Source organism: Gymnodraco acuticeps, unplaced genomic scaffold, assembly GCF_902827175.1.
Source record: "Gymnodraco acuticeps unplaced genomic scaffold, fGymAcu1.1, whole genome shotgun sequence".
Classification (NCBI taxonomy): Eukaryota; Metazoa; Chordata; class Actinopteri; order Perciformes; family Bathydraconidae; genus Gymnodraco; species Gymnodraco acuticeps.
Window position 1 is genome coordinate 4,363,171 of NW_022991375.1, and position 21,642 is coordinate 4,384,812.

The following is a 21,642-nucleotide window of genomic DNA, read 5'->3' on the forward strand; positions in this document are numbered from 1 at the left end:
GTTTCAAGAAGCCCTACTATGTGTTGCAATGTTTATTTTACATTATCTGCCTGCCATCATTGTAAAAAAAAAGAAATATTTCCAAAATGTCTATCTGGTTCATCACAAGCAGTGCTTTCATGCCGAGTCAAGCACATGACAGAAAGCCTCAACGCAAGAGTTAAAAGAAGAAGTCACAAAATCATTTGATCATAACAAATTCATTATTATGGACCGAATGACAAAACTTGCTCTAAACCCTAGGGGGGTGGGAGATAAAAGTAGCTCTCCCTCCGTCTCTCTGCTGACACCAGAGACAGCATCATGGCAACGACACCAACTACCCACCCTGAGCCACGTCTCTCCTCGTTTCTTCTCTTTCGAAGTACACAAACTGCAACACCGACCGCTGCTGTCCCATTGAGACTGACAGAGACTGTGACGGGCCGCCTGAAGGTAGCAAGGCCAATGTCAGGATCCAACAACAACAGACATAACTGACCTCACAGTGGAGACGTTTCAATAACCTTTTCCCATTTAGATACTGGTATCTGAACTATTGATGCAATACAAGCGCCTTCTTTCTTCGTCCAACAGCTGTAAACTGCTTACCCTGCATTAATATATGGTTACTCCAGTCAAACATGAACAAATACATTCAGAAAATGAATGTCTCAGAAGTTTCTTTATTATGTAGTTTAGTTGGGCAGTGCAGCTGTCACCAGAAATGAGAAAGAAGTGAGATGGCTCGCTGGTTAGCGACTTCCATCATCAATTTCAGACGCGGCTATTTTTCCTTACAACAAGCCATCATGCTTCTTTATCATTTCTGTTGAGGTTTCATCAACGGTAAGCATGGATAACAGAGATTGACAAAGTTGATGCTCAAAAACGTTAATGAGCTGACAGAATATATGATAATATGATATTGAATCAGCGTCTAAACTCTGTTACTTGTAACCTGTCCCTGCATTTCAGGCTTTATTGAAATCATTTCTGATACTGTTATCGGTATCGTAACAACTCTACCTCACAAACAATCCAACTTTTTTTAGTACCAATTGCTTCTGCTCATACCAAATACCTATCAGATTCTATTGCTGTTTTTAATTTGTACTAATCTCAAACCTATTGCTTTTGGAATTACTTTTGCTGACAACTGATTCTGCAGATCAGACTGTTAGATCCCATAACACAATGTATTTGTTGGTGGAAACGGCACAATAACGCTAGCAGCTGTTCTTTCGAACTATCAAAAAGACGTCATTGTTATTCAGTGAATAATTGAAAAATCGAATTGTTTAAGAGCTACTGTACCAACTGTTTTAATCTGAGGGTGAAAATACAAAGTAAAACATTGCTGTAGGGGGTGTCGTCAATACCACCATAACCTTCTGTGTTTTAACAACAATGGTTGAGCCTGAGGATCCCAGAGACACACACAACATACGCTCAGCTTCAGCCTTCAGCTTCAGCCTTCAGCCTCAGCCTTCAGCCTAGGTCTGACCGGCAACAAACACACACAAATGCACCCAAACACACATACATGGATTAAACCATTAATCCTGTTAGGTCCTCTTACAGGAGCTCATGGCAACAAACATTACCACAAAAGCACATGCAGATAGACAAGTACAAGCACACACACACACACACACTTGTGTAACACAGCTAATACCTGACAGCAGCAGAATCTTCTTGACAACAGGGCTAAACTATGTGGCTCTCAGAGGGCAACACAACTGTGGCAAAAATAAAAGAGAGAAGGCACTCACCGTGACTCGGGCTGAGAGCCATGTTGCCTGAACTCAAGGCTTCATCAAAACGAGAGAATAACGTCTGTAACCTAGAGAGAGAGAGAGAGAGAGAGAGAGAGAGAGAGAGGAACTGTTAGAGCAAAATATACCAACATAGCTTATCAAAAACTATAATTGCAGAATTGTAATAGGGCTGGGTAGTATGGCTAAAAGCTTCTATACCGATATAGGTAATCTCGATAACAATATATATCGCATATAGTATGTTTTGTGGTAATTAAACATAGTACAAATAGTTTAATGACCATGTGCTTAAACTCTTGTACTCTTGTGAATTAAATCCTTGAAAAGTACTGGGTGGTTTCTCATTTACTGTGAACTTTAATGCAAAATGAACATAACAGATTCACGTAGAATGTAAGTATAAAAAAATAAATATATATATTTCCAGCTATACATTGACTGTTTCACATGCATGCACATAAATACGGAGTACTAAGATTAGGACAATAATGAGATTAACCCGGATTCCGGCTTGAATCCGGGTTCAAGCACTGAACTGCAATATTGTGATGATCTAACATCTAATTTCCTAACACATTTGTAGTTAATATATGAACTTATAATCTATAATAGGGTGTAATTGTGTATAACTATATATCAATATAGTTAGTAATTAATTGCACTAGAATTACATTAAAAGATCATAAATCATCACCATTGAATAATCCCTCATCCCTAAATTGGATATATCACAATGATACTGAATTATAAAACCTTACACAATCACCTCAAGTCAGAATCATGACAAGGGAGCACACACAGATGGATGCACGCTCACACACACATTTTTTAACTAGACACAGACAGACATGTGCTGTGAATTTCAAGTGAAGGTATGATCAGCAGCAACATGTGGACTGCCCGCCCGCCCGTCTGTCTGTCTGTCAATCTGTCTGCCTGAGGGTGGGTGTGTCTACATCACACACATGAGGCTTCAGCAGCAACACGACACGAGTCCTTTCAACATCCTGCTCAGCACTAAACACATAAAAACAAACGCAATGCCGAGCCAGGTCTGCTCAGTGCGACACAGGTAAGATTCTCTGCATGTTAATACTGTAAGGTCTTTCCAGATCACAGTCCAGCAAATATCAAATAATAGCACAAATAATAGCCTCAAACCTTTCCAGCACATTGCGCAGCTTTGATCACGTATAAATGAATGGTATAACAATAACACAGACACAACGTCAAGTAACATGCCCTCATGTCTCCTTGTTAAAGGTTAGCCATGGATGTCAGCACACAGGAATAAGCGTCATACACACCGTCCTCTTTCTGTCTGTTTGTCTTTTGCTGTCTCGGCGCAGGTCCACAACTAGGACAGCTTAACAGCTCAAGACAAGTGACAATTAACGTTGCGAGGTGCTCCTCTGATGTGTAGTCCTCTCACGTGGGTCCTTTTCTTTCATTAGTATGTCTATTCAGTTCAGAAATAGCCCAGCCTTAAGTCTTCAATACTCATTTGCCTCAGTATTTCCCAGAGGACTATTTAATAGGTTGCTGCGCAATGTAGCGTTAGCTCCCATGCTAGTGACACACTCTGGTCCTCGACTTCCCTCAGCTCTTTGTATCCAACATGGTGCAGTGGCTCCGAGAGGGGAGGGAGGGTGGAAGACGGGAGGAGGGAGCGACGGCGTGAGGGAGAGAGAGAAAAGGAGCCAAAAAAAGGAAAGAGCAAAGCATGCTATGGGCATAGGACAAAGCGCCACCTACTGTATCCTGAGCACACTGAGAAATGTCCACAGCGGTACAAAAGGTTAAATCTCAGACGGGGTCTCTGCGTGCATGTGTGTGTCAGAGAGACAAACAGGCCAGTTTATGTGACAGGCAGGGAAGAGATTCAGTTACCATTTACATAACCTCCCTCCCATACCCAGACACGCACACATATACACACTCGTCAGAGGGGGAGGGGTTGCACAGCTAGCGGCAGATAGAAAGCGGTGCTTATCCTCCCCCCTCCATGTCTCTCCAACCCTTGCCTTCCCTCCTTCCTTTCTATTTATCTTTTTTACTTAAACCTCCCTCCTCACATCTTTTGATTCCAGCATCCCATCTTCACACTGCTGCACCTTTTACACTGAAATATCAATCTGTGTTGGGCACAGGTCATCGGTCATTAAAAAGCTTGCACCTGAATCAAGCAGACTTCAGAACACTTGTCAGGCAGATCATTTCACTCTCGAACAAGAAATATGCGTGAAGCAGGTCTATAGAATAATCATTGATCAATCAGCATCGGACCTATTAATAGGAGACAGCTTTCCAAGGTTATTCCCATGTAGTGGACCATTAACAATGGACTCAAATCTAGAATAGGACTTCCGTACGAATCACTGCTAGAGTTAGAACAAAGAAATCCAGGTAATGTCTGACCTACATTCAAAGCAGGACAGAAGGAGCTGGGTCAGATAATACTTGCTGACCCATTCAGGCTGACAGCCAGAGCAGGGTTAACCCGAGTTACTGTCAGTCTAAGAGGAGTAATCAGGTTCACTGTTGGACGAGTGATCTCATCCGAGGTGCAGAACACTGACCAGATGAACTGACCCGAATGATTAAATCAAACTCTCAACAATCCTGTTCTTAACAGTCTGGGACCTGAATTAGGGAAGAAGCTAATTTGGGGTAAAACCATTCCTTGATTTTGATAGTAAACTACATCTTAAACCTTTATTACCAGGCATTACAAATCAGGAGCATCCACTCAGAACAACCCACACATACTATAGACCAATAACAAACAAAAAAGGTACAACTCTTGATGGGACATTAAAAGCGAGAGACATGAGTGGCCCCTTAAGCACTGCTAAAGAGCTTGGTCCATTCAATGTAGATCAACTCTGACTGCCAGTCACAATGTTATTCATATAGGTACCAACAGGAATAAATTGCCATTACTTATGAATTGATTAATCTTTTTATCTTGCCTATAGCCTATGCCAGAATATACCAGATAGTGAATCCTGCAAGTTGACAGCCAAAGTCTAAGGGTAAAAAAAGCATGGAGGGTGTTTGGGGGTCAGTGTAGATTACTACATTACTGGAAGACATACAAAACACTTCTAAAAAACACTTCTGACAATGTGGATTGACCTTAAGGTTGTCCTGTAGTGCATTACAAAATGTTTCTTTATTACAATTATTTGGGTTAGTGTAAACATATTTTCATTTAAATAAAACAAATACATTATGTATGTAATGTAGGGCTGTAGGCTTGGATAGAAAGGGGGGCTCTTTTCCTAATTAAAGGGCATAACAAAGAGATACTTAAACCAAAAATGTCCCATCAATAATGCATGTGACACACACATCAAGGATTTCATGCGGGCTAACCTTGTGTTGGGAAACATGGCATATCTCTTGTCATTTGCTACTTTTATCCATTCTGCCTTCTCCAATGCGCTTTCCAACTTTCAACCTCTTGTCACAACTTCCACTTTCTCTCCATTATCTGATAACAGCTCTGCAGAGTTGATATGTGATCTAGTTGGCAAGACCTTGGCTGCAGACCTTAATTAAACCCTGCAACCATGTACCTACAAACAGTGCTCTGATACTAATAGTGAATACAGTAACAAGAAATAAATGTGGGCTAACCCTAATTAAAGCTAAAATCAATGCATATTTGTAACGTTTGAATGTTAACGGTACACTTCCACAGAAGAAGTATTGGTGTCGAACTGTAATCTGCACATCTGTGAGACCTCAACATAACAGACACACAGCAAGCTGTATGAATCCCACATGAACAGAAGGCGTGTTTATACTGGAGACAAACAGGCTTAATATGCACAACACATGACACATGGCCACAGCCAGCATTCACAGACGCAAGACTCATACTGAGCAGTCAGCACACAACCCTGGCTGCTGATCAGGTCTCGCACAGGGGGAGAGAGAGAGAGAGGGGGGGGGGGGGGGGGGGGGGAGAGAAGGGGTCACTGTGTGCTTAGAATAACCCTCAAACCAGCACATGTAACCAGGACGACCAAAGGAGGACGAAACCTCTCAATGGACCTTAACACACACAGACTTTCTGCAATTTTTCACAAATTCTGTTACTCCACCCAACGCCTTTGTGCCCCATCTGCCCACTCCCACCCTCCTCCCCCGGTCAGTCAGCATTGTGCTCTGGATGAAAGTGTCTCTCTGTGTGTGTGAAGGGCAGAGTGGTGCATGGTGTGGCCTGGAACAGAGCGAGTGCCAGGGCCACGGGACCCACAGACCCTCCACACAACTCCCCCCCCAAACAAACAAGTAGAAAAACGGGTGCTCACAATGCAGGAGATTATAAATATAGCTGACATGTTCAAAATAACTCACCTTGCAGCGGGCAGTCCTCTCTTTCCCAGGTCTGCTCGGACCCTCTCTCCAACGTGACGGTAAACATCCACCAGTGCTGCTATGGAGGCCTCGCGTACCTACAGACAGCAGACGTTATGCAATTTAAAAGATCTACAAAAAGATGTGCAACCGTGGGAAGCGTAACAGCTACAAGCATTTTATTTGTTCCCCTTTACATCTCCCTCTCCGGATGCATATAGAATAACAGGGGAACAAATAAAATGCTTGTAGCTGTTATGTCCTTTTTTGGAGATACAAAACAAGGCTGAGGGATCTTACTTCAGGTACAAGATATTACCTACACCATTTCCTGTCATGAAAATGTATTTGTTTTTTCATTCCTTTCTTATTGCTAGTTTATCCTTTTGTATTGCCTGTGGTTGTAATAACAATGCATTGAAAACTTGCACTGGTATACCATCTAAAATGTTGTGTTTCTTGCAAATATGGTGAAATTGCATACAGATTACCCTCGTGCTTTACTGTTTGGGGTTACACGCACAAAAGAGAGATTACAAAAGAGATTGAAAAACAAAACCTTAAGGGCCTGCACTAATCCCTCTAATGGGAGACATTGGATTTGCTAGTTATTTTGTGAGCACTGTAGTGGTTTGGTGCTGGGATGCTGTAAAAGGGATACTCTGCAACTGAGGGTGGGCGAAGACTGCTGAAGATTTTGATTGGTCGGGACAGAATGTGGGTAGATAATCATTGGGTAGAGGAGAAGAGCAGATTTCAGTTTTGGGGTGCAACTCCACAGGAGATATAAAACCAACCCCTCACTCTCCCTCACACATATTCAGCAAGCACTCTGTGTGTGTGTGTGTTAATGGTTGGGTGTTAGTGCTCTACACAGAGCCCATCTGCTCTAATAACAGTAATAATCACACTCTGGAGGCTGAGCGCTAAACCACAAGCTTAGCTACGGACTGGTACAAGGAAGAAACATTTCTCTACCCATTCGATAAAGTACAAGCAGATATGTAAGCAGATTATATATTATAATTAGGGGTGTAACGGTATACGTATTCGTACCGAAAATATTCGGTATGGGTCCTTCGGTTCGGTACACGTGTGTACCGAAGTATACCGAACGAATATAACGTTAAACGTAAAAAATTGAGAACGTGAACAACTTTTTGGAAGTAATCTCAGGTGCTGCATCGCAGCGTTCAGAGTAATTTGCTCACATTGGGTTCAGCGCGTCATAGAGCGAGCAAGTCATTTCATTGGACGAGAGGCATACTATGAGAGCTGGTCAGAGGGATGCGTTCAAATTTAGTCAGTAATTTGAGGAAATGGCAAAAGCAGATAAAGTTGAGCTCGAAAATCCTCCAGCATCATTGAAGTCTCCGGTTTGGGAACATTTTGGTTTCGCAGTTACGTACAAGGATGAAGGACAAAGACAGGAAAAAAACCAAAGCTGTCGGCATTGTTCAACTAAAATTGGTTACGCCGCTGGCAATACATCAAACTTGCACACTCATTTGAAAAGGCATCACCCGAACGTGAATATCACCGGTACCAAAAGAAAAAAGACTGAAGTGCAATCCCAACTCCCATCAGTTCAGACCGAGCCAAAGCTCTTACAAACGCCAAATATCCTTATGTTGCCATGTTAGCAAAGCGCTACCTGGCTGTATCTGCTACCTCTGTCCCTAGAGAGGGTTTTCTCCACATCAGGAGACATTGTTAGTGCCAGCAGATCTGCCCTTTCGACAAGCAATGTGGACAAGTTCATTTTGCTTAAAAAAAACATGAAATACAATGACAAGCAAGTCCTAATGTCAAGCTGGCTGCTTAGGTGAGTACTAGTACAGTACAGATTATTTCAGTTCAACGAAATGCTGCACCTTAATGTTCATTTTATTATATTTTGTATTTATTTGAGTGAATACATTATTCACAGTTTAATAATAATTAAAAACCCCCAAAAAATATTTTATGTTTTGTGATCATTTTTTCAGCTGTACCGAAAACGTACGGAACCGTGAGCTAAAAACCGAGGTATGTACCGAACCGAAATGTTTGTGAAGCGTTACACCCCTAATTATAATGCTGAAGTGATGCGTCTCTTACCTGTGGGTTCTGGTCTCCAGTCAACGTGCAGAGATGAGGAACCAGTTTACTGAGGCTCAATGGCTGGGCTCCATACCTGAGAGGGAGACAAGGAAATGAAAATAATTATATTTATTGATTCATGAAGTTAAAGCAAGGCTGAAATACCTGCAGTCTTAAAGCTTGCACATTATTCATTTCACATTTACAGGAATATGTAATTGCTTTTATTCTCAAGAGGGAGGCTGCATTTTAGAAAGCCAGGAGTCAAGTGTGAATAGAATGTATGACTTCTGGGATAAATCGAGCAGACAGCCGTTTATATTTAACTTTTTTCTAACAACTTGTATTTATTTATGGTGGCTGAGAGAGGTTAAAGCCCTGCAACCTGAGATAACACGAACCAATTAACAGTATCTTCATCATTTTACAGAATGCAGGTCGTTAGGGTGTACACACAGCCCAAAAACAACTAACCATGTGACATTAATAACGACCATTTCAAAGTCATGATGTATTAGAAGAAATTATTCATCTTGGAAAAAGATTTGTGTAGATTAACCAACAAGCCAATTTTAATTAGTCTTTTTTATTTATCTTCGAGGATGTGATTTATTTAACCTCCTGTGACTTGTGGAAAAACATCTCATATTAAGCTGGGACATTTTCTTTGGAACATAGCAGTGAGATACAGTCTTGTACAAATTAAATGTAGAGAAGAGAGTCCTCCATCAGGCCTGACAGCTGAGCGTGAGACTGTGTAAGAGTTCAGGCCGGGGTGAATTGAAACCAGATTTCTTTAATCTCTGAAAACGACTATGAGGTGACTTTAAGGTTGTTAACGTCACATGACAAAACAAAACACGTGGGCCACCTCTGCAGTCCTCAAACAGTTAAGAAGATTATTCCTGGAGAAAGACTGTGTTCCTTTCACAAACAAATAAGGTATGCTCATGGAGAGTAGCAATAAAAACACATGAGTTCATTCAAACTGAAGAAGTATGGTATCAGTACAGCAAGGCATGGCACTAAAGGTAGCCCGAGGCAACTAAACTCTGTGTGTGAGCACAAAAGCCTAATGGAGGTGCACGATCAGGAAAGCAAAATATCTATTTGATTTTGATAATGTGATCAGTACGTTCTCAATGCATTATATAACTGATGGATCTCTGCAGATCCTTTGTTTTATATACAAATGTTTAACTTTGCAACATTTTTCTTTAAGGATTAGTAACTTAGGCTTTTCCGCAAGTAAAACACATGATGGGTGTTTTTCAACCATTTTTCTATTAGGCATTAAAAGATTATTGGTCAAACCTGAGTATAGGATTAAGATAGCAAACTCTGTCATAAAATACTTCAGTATATCATTAATAAATCAATGAGTTGGTTTAGACTAATGTGTGAGCTGCCCACCGGATAAGAATAAATATGCATGCATTTAATAGCTTTAAAATGTCCAGTGTTTTCTTTCACATTTCACCCTGGAAGTGATACGGTGGCGAGTGGGAAGTTACTCACGTGCTGAGCGTGGCAATGAGACAGAGGCAGATTCCTTCTCGACTGCGGAAGTTCTTGTGTTTAAAACCAGGAAGTAGCCTTTCCCAAACGAACTGAAGGAGAGAGAGAAAAAGGGAGAGATTGACTGAAAGAACGAGAAGAGGAAGCTCTTTCCAGGCAGCTCATCAGGGAGAGCAGATTTCGCAGCTAGTGTGCTCTGTGTAGCCAACACAGAGCAGAGTGGAGATGTAGAAGTGTAATTCCTTTAACACCCAGGTGAGGGAGCCCAAACACAGAGCTCCTCTGAAGTGAACATTTAATGATGTAATTTAATGAGGTGGCTGTGATTTGTCTGCTGTCTTTTTTTCGTCTCAATAGTGCATTCTTCCTGGAAACTGGAATAACTAGAGTTTATCTGAAGCTTAAATGTTGTAGAGAAGATAACTCCTTATTTCGACTTCTAAAACCAGCTGCATAATATAATGCTTACATAAGCATCAGCAGGAACATGCAGAAATGAACATTAGTCAAAAAAAGATATTATAGTATTTTAACCTATGTTTTTTTTTTAAAGGAATATATAAATACCATTTGTGGCCAATTTTGACAGCCTTTGACAGAAAGAGTCCTTTAACAGTAAACAGCCGAACACAATGCAATTTTAACATTTGCTAATCAGCGTCTACTGTCAGTCGCTGAACTTGAAACACATCAACAGTCCTGAGACTTTTTAAGGATCAACATCTACATTTCTCCTAAGTTGTGTTTGAATGCCTTGTGCATAAAATATTATATTTGTTGATATGACGTAAACATTTGTGAGTGAGTGAGTGTGTGTTTCTCACCATGGGCGAGGCACTCTGCTCCATACAGCGCAGGATAAGAGCTTGGCTGTTCTCCCTGACCTGGTCCTTCCCATCGCCCAGCCGGTCCACCAGAGCAGGAAGAACTACAGGCAGAAAAAGAGATGGACAACGGGAAGGGTTAATACAAGTTAATAAATGAAAATTGCAGTTTAAAAAGTGTACTATTTACATGAAGTACAGGGAACATGAGGCCACACATGAAACTGAGACAAGAAAAGACAAAGGAAAACAAATAGACACTGCCCCCATGTGGAGTACTCTTAAAACATGTTAATACACAAACATACTGTATGTGTTTATCATTAGCTAGTAGCTACAGTATGCGATTGTGTGAAAGATGACATAAAACACATTGAAATGTAAAGGCTTGAGCAATACCAACATCAACACCAAGGCTCTGATAAAACCAGAGCAAAGAGTATAGGACATGAGAAATGGACCGTGACTAAAATAGTATCATATCATCAAATGCTCTCGTGTCACTTCCACTTTATCTAACACACAACTGCTCCAGTAGCACGGTCTACGTAACGCAGTGACGTGCGTTCTACAGAATTAAGAGTAAGAGCCTTTAGATGTTGGCACTGAAATGTACAGATTTTGGCAATAACACAAATGCTTCAGATGGTTACTATAATCCTCTGTGCAATTTCAAACTGAGCTGGCAGAGAGCCCTCAGCTTCAAGTGTTTTTGTAGCTTTAATATCTGATAAACAGCTACTCGACAGTTTTTAATCTGAAGATCATATTAAGGTGAACATTATAAATATAATATTAAGTGAAGAGACTGTTGGAAGTCTGTTTTTATGAAAGTATGGTGATATTAAGTATTTCCCATTAGCAAAACATTCCATAAAATGATGAAAATCAACTATTTGTTCCTATAAATAATGTCAATATCCTCAGATACCTCTTATTCCTCTCTGCCATACATCGAGGTCCAAAAGCTATTCAATTGGCCAAGCTTATGATTTAATTCAAAAAGTCTAAAATTAACAACATACAACGGTTGTCCTTTTCCATAACCCTGTTGGAAAATCTAAAATGTCAAATCTGGTGAATCTTTTCCTTTATCATCAAATGCCAAAGCGTTCTGAGTTACATCAAACCCAAAACTTCCCTTTGACATCAGCGCCATGAATGAGGTCATAACAACACACATAGAAGGGCATCACACACACACACACACACACACACACACACCAGAGGTTGCGCTAGACTTTTTCGCTGTCCGTCAAAATCCAGAATTACCCGTCGGCCTTTACACAACTGTGGGTGGGGGTGGGGGGAGCATGCTCGTGAACTGTCAACGGGGGGGGGGGGGGGGGGGGGGGGGGGGGGACGACGACACACGGCATGGCTACTGCACCTCGCGGGAGCGTGCACAGCGTGAAGCCAAAACTCACAGACATTTCAATGATTTGTACGGCACAGTTAGGTTTGGAAACGGTATAATTTCCTTTTTGGAGGGCATGCATAACACGGAATAAACACCGGAGCCTCGCTGCGGGGAAACTTTGGCGCTGTTCCGAGTTTGTTCTAATCTGTCAAAATGACGGACTGCTTTCAGATTTGTCAGTCATTGTTAAAAAAATCCGTCATAGACGGAAAATATTCGGTTAACGCGACATCTGACACACAATCCTAGTCTGAAACTTCAGCGGAGGGAGTGATGTCACCTCTCCTTTCCTGCGATGTGTGTTAGCGCGCAGACATTATGTTGCCATAACAGCTGGTTGCGTTGGCAACAAGGACAATACCCTAGAGCATAAAACATGACAGGGGGGGCATTGTTGCACACAACATCATCTGCTGTAGTAAGCATGAACACACACACACACACACACACACCACACACACACACACACACACACACACACACACACACACACACACACACACACACACACACACACATCACACACACACACACACACACACACACCACACACACACACACACACACACACACACAACACACACACACACACACACACACATCACACACACACACACACACACACACACACACACCACACACACCACACACACCACACACACACACACACACACCACACACACACACACACACACACACACACACACACACACACACACACACACACACACACACACCACACACACACACACACACACACACACACACACACACACACACACACACACACACACAATTTGCTGGTGTGTGGCAATTTGCTTCATCTTTTTCCAACAGGGCGATCAAAGTGGCCCACAGCTGCCGGACCCCTTACCTCACTATGTTTTGATTCATCACTTAGAAACAAGACATTCTTGTGAAGTGAAAAGCACATCTTTTTGTGATATGAGTATTTCACTTTTCTCAGGGCTGTAGCAAATAGTTCAGAGCTTTATCCATGAAATTAACATTAAGATTTGAAATCTATTTATATGTATTATGTTTAAACTCATGCTTCTGCACAGTTGCAGATAAAGGATACACAAATGATATTAGTGTTATACTTTGAATTGTAGAGACAGAGTCCCAGAAGAATCTACTTCTACAAATAGATTGTCTGTATTTTAACTCACATTTCTAATAAAGTCAAAAAATCTAAATCTATTGAAAAAAAATAGGTCTAATTTTTATAGAAATTCATGTGTTATCCAACACATCTTTGGGGGTGTCTAGCCTTTCAAGAATAAAAACAGACTTACTTAATCAGATGAATCCCTGTATTCAAATTGAGGATTTAGATTAATTTTGTATATTAATACAACACAAGGACAGAAAAGAAAATCCTCATTCAAAAATCTTAGAAGCATCAAAGGTTAAAAAGAATCACACTTGGTACAGCCCGACAGCACAGTGCCAAAGTGAACACATACGGTGTAATGGCAGCAGCCCTGACTCAGTCCTGTAGATCAATACGATCGCTCAGTGTCAATGATCTCATCCTCCTAGCCTCCGAGTGTGTGTGTGTGTGTGTGTGTGTGTGTGTGTGTGTGTGTGTGTGTGTGTGTGTGTGGGAGTGTGTGAGGAGGGTGGCTGAGTGCAGGGGGAAGGAGAGAGCACAGGAAAGGAGAGATGGAAGTCAGATGGAGGGAGGGAGATTCCAGAGGCAGCAGTGGCTCAGAGATGTTTTTACCATCAATCTGAAACACACACACTTCTATAAACACACTCACACAGGGCTAAGGCTTCGGTAAAGACAGTGAGCCAAATAGAGTGTGTCTTTGTGTGTGTGTGTTGGCAGACTTTTCTCTGTGTGACAGGTCCAGTCATCTCAGAGGTGATCTGCAGGATTGAGTGTGTTTGTTGGTGACAAGATCCAGTCTGCCTGACAAAGACAGCTGGGGACACCTTCAGAGGGCACACACAAGGGCTGGCACAGACAGAACACAGACAGACTCACACTCACTCACTCAGAGGGGGAGAGCATGAAATTGGATACAAGATTCAGTGTATGAGGTCATATAAATGTGAGGTGTGGTTTTGGTGTGTAATAGACTGAGCTACAGCATGGCAGACAATTTAGAGCCTAAATATAGAGAGCAGAGGATGTACTGTATGGCAGAGAGGAGGTGGTGCCAGGCTTTAGAGCTGCTGCTGGTCCGTCTCAGAGGAACCACAAAGGGGAAGTGAAAAACAAAATGGTAGGTCAAACTCTGTCTACCCATAAGCCCCCCCCCTCTCAATCAACTTCCTCTTGACTGCCTTTTTATTTTTTACTTACTTGTTTGCCTGTCCTTGTTTGTCTACCCTCCCTCATACTGTAAAGCGTCTTTGAGTTGTGAAAAGCGCTATATAAATAAAATGTATTATTATTATTATTAAATGCTGAAGAGTCTTTCAAACAATACAATAACCTTGAGCTTGATTATTTATTAAACGAATCGCCATCGACTTATTGGTTTGAGAATGATCAGATTCGAACACTTAGAATGTGAATATTTTCTGGTTTCTTTACCTGTCTGGAACAACTGAATATATTTTATGTTTGAGAAATTAAGCCGCAGAGGTATTTTAATGAAAAATGTGTGTATCTTGTGTGTATACTAGGGGTGTAACGGTACACGTACCCGTACCGAAATTATTCGGTACGGGCCCTTCGGTTCGGTACAGGTGTGTACCGAAGTATACCGAACGAATATAACGTTAAACGTAAAAAATTGAGAACGTGAACAACTTTTTGGAAGTAATCTCAGGTGCTGCGTCGCAGCATTCAGAGTAATTTGCTCACATTGGGTTCAACGCGTCATAGAGCGAGCAAGTCATTTCATTGGATGAGAGGCATACTATGAGAGCTGGTCAGAGGGATGCGTTCAAATGTAGTCAGTAATTTGAGGAACAGTCAAAAATTAATGGAGAACGCAGATAAAGTTGAGCTCGAAAATCCTCCAGCATCATTGAAGTCTCCGGTTTGGGAACATTTTGGTTTCGCAGTTACGTACAAGGATGAAGGACAAAGACAGGTGGACCGAACCAAAGCTGTTTGTCGGCATTGTTCAACTAAAATTGGTTACGCGGCTGGCAATACATCAAACTTGCACACTCTTGAAAAGGCATCACCCGAACGTGAATATCACCGGTAGCAAAAGAAAAAAGACTGAAGTGTAAACCCAACTCCCGCTAGCATGTAAGCCTCCACCACTCGCAGAAAGATCAGACCGAGCCAAAGCTATTACAAACACCAAATATCCTTATGTTGCCATGTTAGCAAAGCGCTACCTGGCTGTATCTGCTACCTCTATCCCTAGCGAGAGGGTTTTCTCCACCTCAGGAGACATTGTTAGTGCCAGCAGATCTGCCCTTTCGGCAAGCAATGTGGACAAGTTCATCTTTCTTTAAAAAAACATGAAAATACAATGAAAAGCAAGTCCTAATGTCAAACTGGCTGCTTAGGAACTAGTACAGTACAGTTCAAATACAGATTATTTCAGTTCATCGAAAAGCTGCACCTTAATGTTTATTTTATTATATTTTGTATTTATTTGAGTGAATACATTATTCACAGTTTAATAATAATAATAAAATATATATATGTTTTGTTTTGTGAAAAAAAATTCTGCTGTACCGAAAACGTACCGAACCGAACCGTGACCAAAAAACCGAGGTACGTACCGAACCGAAATGTTTGTGAACCGTTACACCCCTAGTATATACATGTGCAAAGCTCAGTTAAAAAACAAATACAGAGACACGATGAATAGTTTCATTCAGGGTGGGAGTGGGATAGATGTCTCACCTGTGCACAGGTATCCTCTGAACCGCTCTCCCAGCCGGTCCACAAACGCACCGCAGATGTCTATTCCCAGCAGCGCCACCTACACAACAGAGTGGAACAAAGACAAATGTTATAGTAAGCCTCACACAATAATATTTAACAGCAGTCTCTTGTATTTATCATGTCAACACATTTTCCCCCCCGACCTGAGTCAGTGTCTGCCAACACATTCACCCTAGTGGCAGCAGTCCAATTAGGACAAATTGGCTGAAAATAAAATAAGGCTCTCATGCAGAGGTTTAAACAACATTTCAAGTCTAGTCTTCATGTTTCAGTGTCCAATATTCAAACAAAGATTATTTATATTCATTGTAAAACACAAGTTGGTGCAGCACAATGCAGGTAAAGTTCCAAGTTATTTAACAAGAAAAACTAAAAAGGAGACAAAACTGCTTCTGTAGTTTGAAGGATGAGATAAGAGTCTCAGCCTGAGGAAAGAATGTGCTCTATAGTCTGGAGTTATGACAGCGGATACTTCTGTATCTCTTGGCACCTTATATAGATACAAAGAAATGCTGAATCAAACTTTCTCCTGAGGTTTGCTGACTCAAACAGCAGAGTCTGACAATGTTCATGCTGTCAAGTTTAAGGAATCAAGTCTCTCCTTGTCTCCTTTTTAAAATGTAGGCTGGTCAGTCTGCAGACAGCTTTTTGAAAAAAGATTTCAGCCCCAAATCTCAGATATCTGGAGCCTTGTAGCGTGAGAAACTAGTACTGTACCCATCAGAGAATGGCAACAGTGAATTATAGGGTTTTTTTTTAAAACGGGAACTGTACCAGGAATTTGATACTAAGACTGTGCAGTGTAATATTTTTGTAAACATTGAAGTGTACAAAGTCTTACATTGTATTCACAGAGTATATATTGTACAGTGAGTGTACAATATATATACACTGAGCAACTCCATCCACCTTTTAAGTGGAAATTAAATGCCAAATATTAAATACAAAAACATAACCTGGTCGAATGTACTTATTGTAAGTCGCTTTGGATAAAAGCGTCAGCTAAATGCAATGTAATAACCTCCAAAGACCATCCCTGAACTCCTCCATCTGACAATACACAACCACTTTTTATCACAATATTAATATGTGCAGATACCTGAGCCAGCTCAAATCACAGTGGATTTCTCAGTTCAGGTTTTTCATACCAACGTTCTGAAGTATTGCACTTAACTGAGGTTTAATATGTGTTTATGGATAAAGTGATAGTACTTTTTTAAAGGTGTAAGACAGGCAATTATATGTAACACCGAAATGTTTGACATTTGGTTTGGGGGAATTTTACCGTTATCTCCACTGTCTCAGAGTCATAAACGTAGTCATTTCTTATGGCAGACCCCTTTTTAAAGTATCTGGAGCTGTCGGAGGTTTTATCAAACAGTAATATATATCTTGGCTCAATTGTTGAGTGCCTATGGGATCAAATAACATAATCATGATCTCAAAGGCATCCAGGAATTGAGCAAATCCAAGAAAGTAAACTAGGGGGGTTTGAGGGGGCGCCTTTTTTCCAAGCTTTGTCTGAGAGGAGGCCCACAGTCTCAGAGTTAGACATTAGACAACTGTTGCTCTAATTAACAACCTAACAAAACCGATCAGAAACTAACATAATATCTTATTACTTAAGCAACTGTAGAATACATAAATAATGCATGAAGACCCTAACTCAAGACACTTAATCATCTCTCCTGTCTATCACCACTGGCTTATGATATTATTTTTAGGGGGAAGGTACACTGGATTTTTTGTCTCGTGGTAAAGCCGAGTTTTCCACTGTGTTTCTGATTAGGATCACATCCCACACTGCGCTGTGCTCCTGGAATGCTTGTGTTGGCAGCGCTGCAGTAAAACTGAGCAGTCCAAAAATAAAATCCATTAAACATTTCTCTCCAGACTCCTCTTCCATAAATCGGGAGTAAGGCTGCAGTTTTTTCCCTATTTTAGTCAAAGGGAAGACTGAAGAGCAAAGCCAGGTAACCACAAAAACAAAAGGGGGGAGGATGGGGGCGATGAGGAAGAAATGCAGGGACGAAGGCCAAGCAATACCACAGAAAACAAAAATCACCTGGAGAAGAAACATGAGCTGCAGGTCACTATAGCCGCGTTCACACCGCAGTACTTTTCCCACTTTAGTTCCGATATTGTTCCGAAATGTCGCGTTCACACCAAAAAGAGCCGGAACTAAAATTAGTTAATGAGAACCTTTTTTACCCCCTTTTCCGTCCCTGCTAGAGAGCAGGGACTTTCGTGGGAGAAAAAGGTTCCTATGTCTGATTGGCTGGGCGGATTGCAAACCACGCCCCGTAAAACTCCCAAAAAGTTTTGTGAAGCCGCCATTTTATTATCCTCGCATTAGCATTATTAGCATTAGCCCTAACTTATGGCAACACAAAAGAAAACATGGGAGCGGTGGAGATGAGGAGGTGTCGGCGTTCTGGCGATTTACTCGGAAGGCTTGAGTAGAATCTGCTGGGACTGAAGCCAGTCCCCAACTCCGGGGACTTCGGGTGGCAGTATACGCCGTGAAGTTGTTTGCGGCCTGCCAGTAAAGGGACTTATTCCGGTGTGAACGCGATCTGTACTTAGTTCATGAGAACCAAAGAGTTCTCATGAACCTTTGTGGGAAAAGTACTGCGGTGTGAAAGCGCCTAACGATGGCCTCCCCTCCTCCACCCCAACAAGCTTGGCGCCCACAACCATATGGCATCTTCCCTCGGAGAGGCAGACGAGGAGATAGAAGAGGCTGTGCATGTTCTCTACCTTTGACAGGAAGACATGGATTGGCATCAAAAGAGACTGAGGGGGCAGATTTTTCCTGCTGTAAAAAAAATATGACTACAGTTGAGGAGGGAATTATGGAGGAAAGAAGAGGTGGGAGGCAAAATAAGCACTTGGGCATCACCTCAAATATTTCAAACATAGGGCATGCGCAGGTGGCTGGGTCTACCTGACCAAAGCATCTTTAGAGGGCAATCTTCAAAACATCAATGTGACTGAGGTATGTTCAGAAAAAAGGGTAAATATTTAGTCCAGTATGAATGGTTCTTTGTGAAGACTAAGGTTGGAGCGTATGTTGGCTTAGCCGGCTAATTCACATACCATGTTCAGGTTTACTCTGGATTCTAGACAGGCTTTAAGTGATTTAAAAAAGGTCCAAAGTTCTCACTCTTTAGGAGTGCACAAAATGTGCTGAATGGAGATCGATGCTCAAAACAACTAAAAAGACAATTGAGGAGCGAAGACCTCTGCCATGGCAGCAAAATGCTCTCATTATGATGCAAACTAGATTTGTCCTGTTGGTTGGACTGAATAAGTGATTTGGGGATGTAACCATAAGCTCTGTGATTAATCATAACAACAAAACAACTCAATTCGTGAATAAATAACTTATTTTTCGTTTTTATAGATCCGATATGTGTCAAAAAATACAATGTTGGTAGTCCGCTTTATGGCTTATTCCAGAGTGAATGGAAGCCTTTCTTAGTTCAAATCCCTGCTTAAGCTGCGGGACTGTGGAATTGGTAAATCGATGTTAGAACATATTTTCGTGCTACAAAGCAATGGCAAAATGCCCCTTTGTTTTGTGTAGTGCCAGATTAAATATTAGGACATTTTATTGCCATATTAACCCAGTTACATTTGAATTATAATAAACACAACTCTCTACTAAGAGTGGAGAGTTGTGTTTAACTTTTATTCTACTGATAATAAAGCAAACAAAAACATCTCAAATCAGCAATCAAGTATCTTCCCTCGAAGGTTTATACAGTGAAACATCTGCAGGAAGGGAAGAGTTGAGTTTACAGGAAAAGCAGGCTAACATAAAAATAGATTCATTGATTGAAAGAGAAATAACATAATATATTATCACTGCGGTGAATATATTGAATCTTTCAATACTGAAATAAGACTTGAGCCTGTGTGTATTGTACCGTAAAGTGTGCACTGTGATAAATACTGTATCAAAAATTGAGTTAAACATTATGAATATGAAGCATATTTTATACTCTTTATTTGAGCAAAATCACAAGGATCAGAGTGTTTTGTCAAGCCAGCCTGGTAGCAGTATCAACCTTCGATCAATAAAGTCGGTGTTCAGTCATCTCTGCCACCCATAAATGCAGCATGCAATATTAATGCCCTCTGTTTACGTCCCTCACAGGAGCGCTGAGGCCTCTGTGATGCAGTGAGAGCAGAGCGTACGAGTGGAATCTACAGTCCTATCTATTGATTGAGGAAAGAAAGGAGAAGGTGTAATGGATCCATTGTTAAAAAAAGACCCAGAGAAGGACAAACAAGTGAAACAGGGCCATGGGACGATGTGTATCCATACCCAAAAGAGGAACTTGGATGCGAGAGTCGCCTTCTACGAACATTGAATCTATTTAAGAGTCCTGACTGGTGTTTTCCTTTGCCCCATTTAGCCCTCAATTTCTGGGTTCTCCCCTCTAACTCTTTGATTCTCCCCCACATTTCAAGTCTGCATCACCTCTCCATTAATCCCTCTCTCTGTGCTGACTCAGCATCTTGCTTATAGCCAACTCTTCTGTCCTTCTGGCTGCCAGGGTGCCAATAAGCATCACTAAAAGCCCGCTGTGTGAGGGACTCTGGGGATCACAACTCACTTGCTCATCACTGCCAGACATTGAGCTCAAGTTACTGTATGTGTCATCACAGCAAATCTGAACTCTTGTTACAGCTAGAGATGAAACCCTTGGTAGGCAGATGTAAGAGGTGGCAATGGTTCACATCACACATGGTGGATGGGTATTGGTAGCAAGTTCAATTAAAAAGGCAAAAGGACAAACAAGTGTAAGGAACATTTGTATACCCCTGGAAAGAGACTTAAAGAGCAGTGTTTCCCCTAGGTTTACTGCTTTGGGGGGGAGAGGAGCTGTGGATTATTGTTATTGATTAATGCATCAGTGTTTCTTAGGGTCAAAAACACTAAACTCACAACTTAAAATGAAAGTGTTTAGTTTATTTAATAAACTAGGAGTCCCAGTTCACCTCCTGGGCCCTGCCGTGGTGCCCTTGAGCAAGGCACCGGAGAACCCCCTCCCCCCACTCCCATTGCTCCCCGGCGCTGCTCCTTGTACTAGACTCCTAGTGCTAGACTCCTGGTGCTAGACTCCTGGTGCTAGACTCCTGGTGCTAGACTCCTGGTGCTAGACTCCTGGTGCTAGACTCCTAGTACACGAGCACATGTTCAATGTGAAAAGTGACAGTAGATATAGATTAGTTATGTGTTGGAGGAGGGGCTCTGTAAGGATGTGGCAGATTTTCTCCGTTCGTGTATTTTTAAATTCTAGCGATCTCGAGCCGGTTTCTCAAACTTACATACCCTACCTTTAATCAAAGCAAAACGAGATTTAAAAGCCACATTTTAGCACGCTTTGAAAAAGGATTTCAGACTGTTTTGACTGGATCTTTGTGATACCTTGGCAAAAATGTCACATTCCTGCATTTCTGAGATATGGCAAAGCGTGTAGAAAAGGCCGTCACACATAAACAGAGCATGAAACGGCAATATGAAAAAATAGGAAACGGCAAAAAGGGAGATTGAGAATATGTGTCTGTAAGAGAGAGAGAGCAAATTATGGAGAGAAAGCATCGGGTACAACAATGAGTCTGCTGACCCCTCCCCCATCCTCGCATCCAGGGCTACAGTAGTCTACAATGGGTCCTCAACACAGACACACAGTCTCAGCCAATACAACCATATAAACTCCGACAAACCACAGGAATGCCCTGCAAACGTCCAACTCTGTCACTGGGGTTGCATTTATATATGTCTGC

The 21,642-nt window shown here is 41.5% G+C and overlaps 2 protein-coding genes across 51 annotated transcripts in view; both read right to left on the reverse strand.

Moving 5' to 3' along the window:
• si:ch211-193k19.2 (uncharacterized protein LOC100034574 homolog) overlaps positions 1 to 21,642 on the reverse strand; it is a 1,126,861-nt gene that overhangs the window by 1,090,527 nt on the left and 14,692 nt on the right. The gene's annotated exons all lie outside the window — the stretch shown is intronic.
• clasp2 (cytoplasmic linker associated protein 2) overlaps positions 1 to 21,642 on the reverse strand; it is a 70,709-nt gene that overhangs the window by 47,768 nt on the left and 1,299 nt on the right. For all 50 annotated transcript variants that reach the window (XM_034240898.1, XM_034240901.1, XM_034240896.1 and 47 more), the window contains exons 2-7: positions 15,802 to 15,880; positions 10,553 to 10,656; positions 9,729 to 9,820; positions 8,229 to 8,304; positions 6,129 to 6,226; positions 1,755 to 1,825 (exon numbers count right to left, since the gene is read on the reverse strand). In XM_034240898.1, coding sequence (XP_034096789.1) covers positions 1,755 to 1,825; positions 6,129 to 6,226; positions 8,229 to 8,304; positions 9,729 to 9,820; positions 10,553 to 10,656; positions 15,802 to 15,880 — 520 coding nt within the window. The remainder of the gene's footprint in view (positions 1 to 1,754; positions 1,826 to 6,128; positions 6,227 to 8,228; positions 8,305 to 9,728; positions 9,821 to 10,552; positions 10,657 to 15,801; positions 15,881 to 21,642) is intronic.